At 38.8% G+C, this 3,775-nt stretch overlaps 1 protein-coding gene across 1 annotated transcript in view; it reads left to right on the forward strand.

The window, feature by feature from the left end:
- Window positions 1-3,775, forward strand: part of LOC118330981 (neuronal acetylcholine receptor subunit alpha-7-like) — a 27,147-nt gene that overhangs the window by 12,561 nt on the left and 10,811 nt on the right. The window contains exons 4-5 of the mRNA XM_035665738.1: window positions 2,063-2,172; window positions 3,115-3,262. Coding sequence (XP_035521631.1) covers window positions 2,063-2,172; window positions 3,115-3,262 — 258 coding nt within the window. The remainder of the gene's footprint in view (window positions 1-2,062; window positions 2,173-3,114; window positions 3,263-3,775) is intronic.

Consider the following 3,775-nt stretch of genomic DNA (forward strand, 5'->3'; position numbering starts at 1 on the left):
AAGTTCACAAGAGGAGACTCTGAAGTTTACGTTAGAACAGCCAAACACATCTGCAATGACTTTCAAACGTCTTAGGAAATGTTTTCTAAAGTGAGTGTGATGTTTCAAGGTTTCTCACAAATCTTTAAAAAGTGAGATAAAGAGCCATAAATATATTTTATTTAATTCAGTAGTATCCACTTTCATCTTTGTCACCAGCTTGAGGAAGAAACCTGCCAACAGACCAATGATGGGCACTGTTACACTGCGTCATTGACACTGGACAGTTTATATAATGGACAAACTTCTGCATCTGGTTTAATGTCTAAAACCTGCATTCTATGTAAAGCCAGAGGGGCAGCCTCCATTGGCTGCAATATAAACTGATACCATGAGTCTTATTAGAGAAATGAGTTGACTTTCAGTTGATTATTCCCTCAGATACAACAGTTTCCTGATGGAGTTTTCTCCGTCTCAGTCTCTAGTTTCAGTCTTCTTCCCATACAGCCATGATGTTGCATCGATAACACTTTCAGTTAAACACACACAAGAGACAGTAATCCTATACCGAAGCAACACCACATTTTTTTGGGGGGGGGGGGTATCTCTGCAGCCGCTGCGAACTGCTTTCAACAGATTCCTCTGGGGAAAACATTTCAGCTCTGTGACAGGAAGTAAACAAGACTGTGAGAGATGTGTGCGACCTTCAGCCTTCGCAGCCTCAAACCATCAACACAGACCAAAGAGCTCAGAGAGGCTGGTGACGAGGACCGAGCCGGCCACGAGAGCTGTGCATGCAAATCAGACGTCAACACCGTCCCGATGTTCCTTGGCAGCACACTCCTCTCTCTCACAACTGCCTGAAAACACACAGAGCTAGCTAACAATGGCTGTTACGTAAGATCCATCAGTGTAATCTAGATTTCACCAGCTGAAATATGGAGGTCAAGCAGAGATGAGCTGCAGCTTATCAGCCGGTTTCAGATGAGATGTATACAACTCATCGCTTGTGGACATTTTTACTATTGTTGGACCTAATTTCTACTTTTTAGTTTCCCAAAAGATAAACTGAATTGTAGAAAACAATGTTGAAATGATCCCTCACTTCAGCCAATTAGCTGATTACACCTTGTGGATGTGAGGGGAACACGGTTTGGGTCAGAAAATCAATCCTTATTTATTTATTTGTTTATTGTTTTATCAGGTTGTTTAAATCAAGCAAAAAGGAACATTTTACTTGTTCCATTAATTTCAAGGGGAATCCGAATCCTACAGTATACAAATCTTCTGACTGAGTTACTTGTTTTTTTATGTAGGTCATATAGTCATCAGTATTAAACTGTTAAACTGTGAGACTGTTTCATAACCAAACAGGGACAGTGCACGTTAATAACCATTATTGCTGTAAATGCACCAGAATTAGCTAAAAGTCTCTGGACAGATGTTACAAAGTCTAAAAAAGTGTTTAAATTCTTTATAAGTGTTCAGAGCAATGATAAAGAGGATAATATTAATGTAAGTAAATATAAAATACAAAGAATTATCATACTACATTATTGGCCAGGTGCTAATTAAAACACTAAACAGAAGTAAACTACATATTACATGGACTGCTATCCATCATTAATTTATAAATTATCCATAAATTAAAAACACTATTGAACAATAAAAGTAATGTTGCAATGAAAGTTTGTAGTTGCTTGTGTTGTTCTTAATTATCTAATAAAAACACATAGGTCCAAACTAGGGAGTAGTGGTAAAATATTTAATATTTAATTTTGCTCATTATTTCCATCAGGGATGACCAAGTACAACATTGTCTGTATTCGTATCTGTATTCAAAACGGGTGGTGCTTCAACCGGAAGTTGTTAATGTAAGCTTGAAATTTAGGTTTCTTTTTTTTTTTAAATAAATGTTGCTATATTTACAAATACCAATATTGAGACATTTTTACTAACGGTAAGTTAATGATTTTCTTTTCTTTTTATGTGTTGGTAGTGATGTATTTTTAGCAGAGGCTAAAACAAGTTGGGTTAGTGTGTACATTAACATCTGTGTGTGTTTTTGTGTGTGTGTTTTCAGTATTGGACAGATTTCTACCTGCAGTGGAACATTTCCGACTATCCAGGTGTGACCAACGTCAGATTCCCCGACAGCCAGATCTGGAGGCCCGACATCCTGCTGTACAACAGGTACATGAATGAACCCAGGAGACGCTCGCTTTGTGAATCTGAACTGTGTGTTCTCACATTGTTTGATCAGGGCTGGGTTAAAGGCCACATCGAACCATAAGCAGAGAGCTGTTTGCTTCCTCATAATTACATATTTCCTGTAAAAACAGGCCAGGCTGGGAGGGACTTGAGGTAGCTGATAGCTCTGAATGTGTGTTTTATCCCCGCGTCAAGCAGATGACATCTTAAGCCTGCTTGCTGCCTATATGTTGAGGCTAGCTAAGACTGGTTCTAGGGTTGCACAATATGGCGAAAACATCATATTTTTATTATTTTGATGTGACTCACAAACTCAAAACTATTAAAGTCATGATGATGTTAATTTTGTACAAAACAAATACTTAATTTAGATTTATTCTTAAATCTGGAGAACAGAATTTGTAGGACTATAACAATACTTCATTCTAATGCTGTTTTGTCAAACATTTTACTTTTGTATATAGCACTTCATTTGTCGTATTGCAATTTAGATAATTTTGATGAATTGTGCAGCCCTAATTAATTCATGAGATAGCACGATATAAGGCAGTATTGCATACATAAAGCAAGATATGTAAAAAAGGAATAAAACTTTGAATTATACGGTGATTTAATAGCAGTTTATATATAATTTAAATATAATTTATAATTTCGTTGTAAAAATAAGGAGGAACTGTTTAGATCTGGCTCTACAGGGTCTTCTTTAAATGGGAAATGTCAGAGAAGAGACGGAACAACAGGATCAATTTGTCTTTGGTGGATTGAGGATGTTGGAAGTCATGGTGAGACGCCCTGAACGAGGCCAAAGACAACTCACTCTGTTCACGGTCTTATTTTCTTCCCTCAGTTCTGATTCAGTAAACAAGCTAATTCATCTAATTCCCTCCTGTTATCAGCACTAAAGATAGGTCCTCTCCCTGTCAGGATTAATACCTCACTGTTAACACACACATCAGAGCTGCTGGCTGGGGGAGGCTCTCTGCTGGATGCTTACAAGCGTCTCAGCTCATTAACCGAGCAGCGTTCAGGAGTAAAGTTTGATCCTGGTGGGAGGAAGGAGGAGAGGCGGGGAGTACTGTCTGAGGGAATATTGAACTGGCTGGCTTTAATGAGAGGGGGCAAATGAACAGGACCAGAAACTTTGAATTATTATTGGGCACTGGGTCAACTTTTACTACAAACTTAGTGAATTTTCTTCTTCTGGATGATAATTGTTTTTTAATATACTGAAGGTAGGCCACACAAAGAAACCCTGATGTCTCCAGTTTTTCCGTGAGGATCCTGAAGCATTCTTGTATAGCCTGACCAATTCTGGATATTTGAGGCTGGTACAGATATTTGTGGTAACAAACAGAGACTTCATTACGACACCGTGGTACAACATCTGCATCAATCCACCTGTCAAGCTCCATCTTAATTTCACTTACGTAAAAGACCCCGAGATACTTCAGCTCCCAACCCAAAATGAGAAATCCACCAGAGGTGGAGGCAGAGCGGGTCGTCCCCTAATCGGAAGGTTGTTGGTTCGATCCCCGGCTCCTGGTGCCACATGTCGAAGTATCCTTGAGCAAGATACTGAACCCCA

Source organism: Morone saxatilis, unplaced genomic scaffold, assembly GCF_004916995.1.
Source record: "Morone saxatilis isolate NCDOM2014 unplaced genomic scaffold, NCSU_SB_2.0 Contig2, whole genome shotgun sequence".
NCBI lineage: Eukaryota > Metazoa > Chordata > Actinopteri > Moronidae > Morone > Morone saxatilis.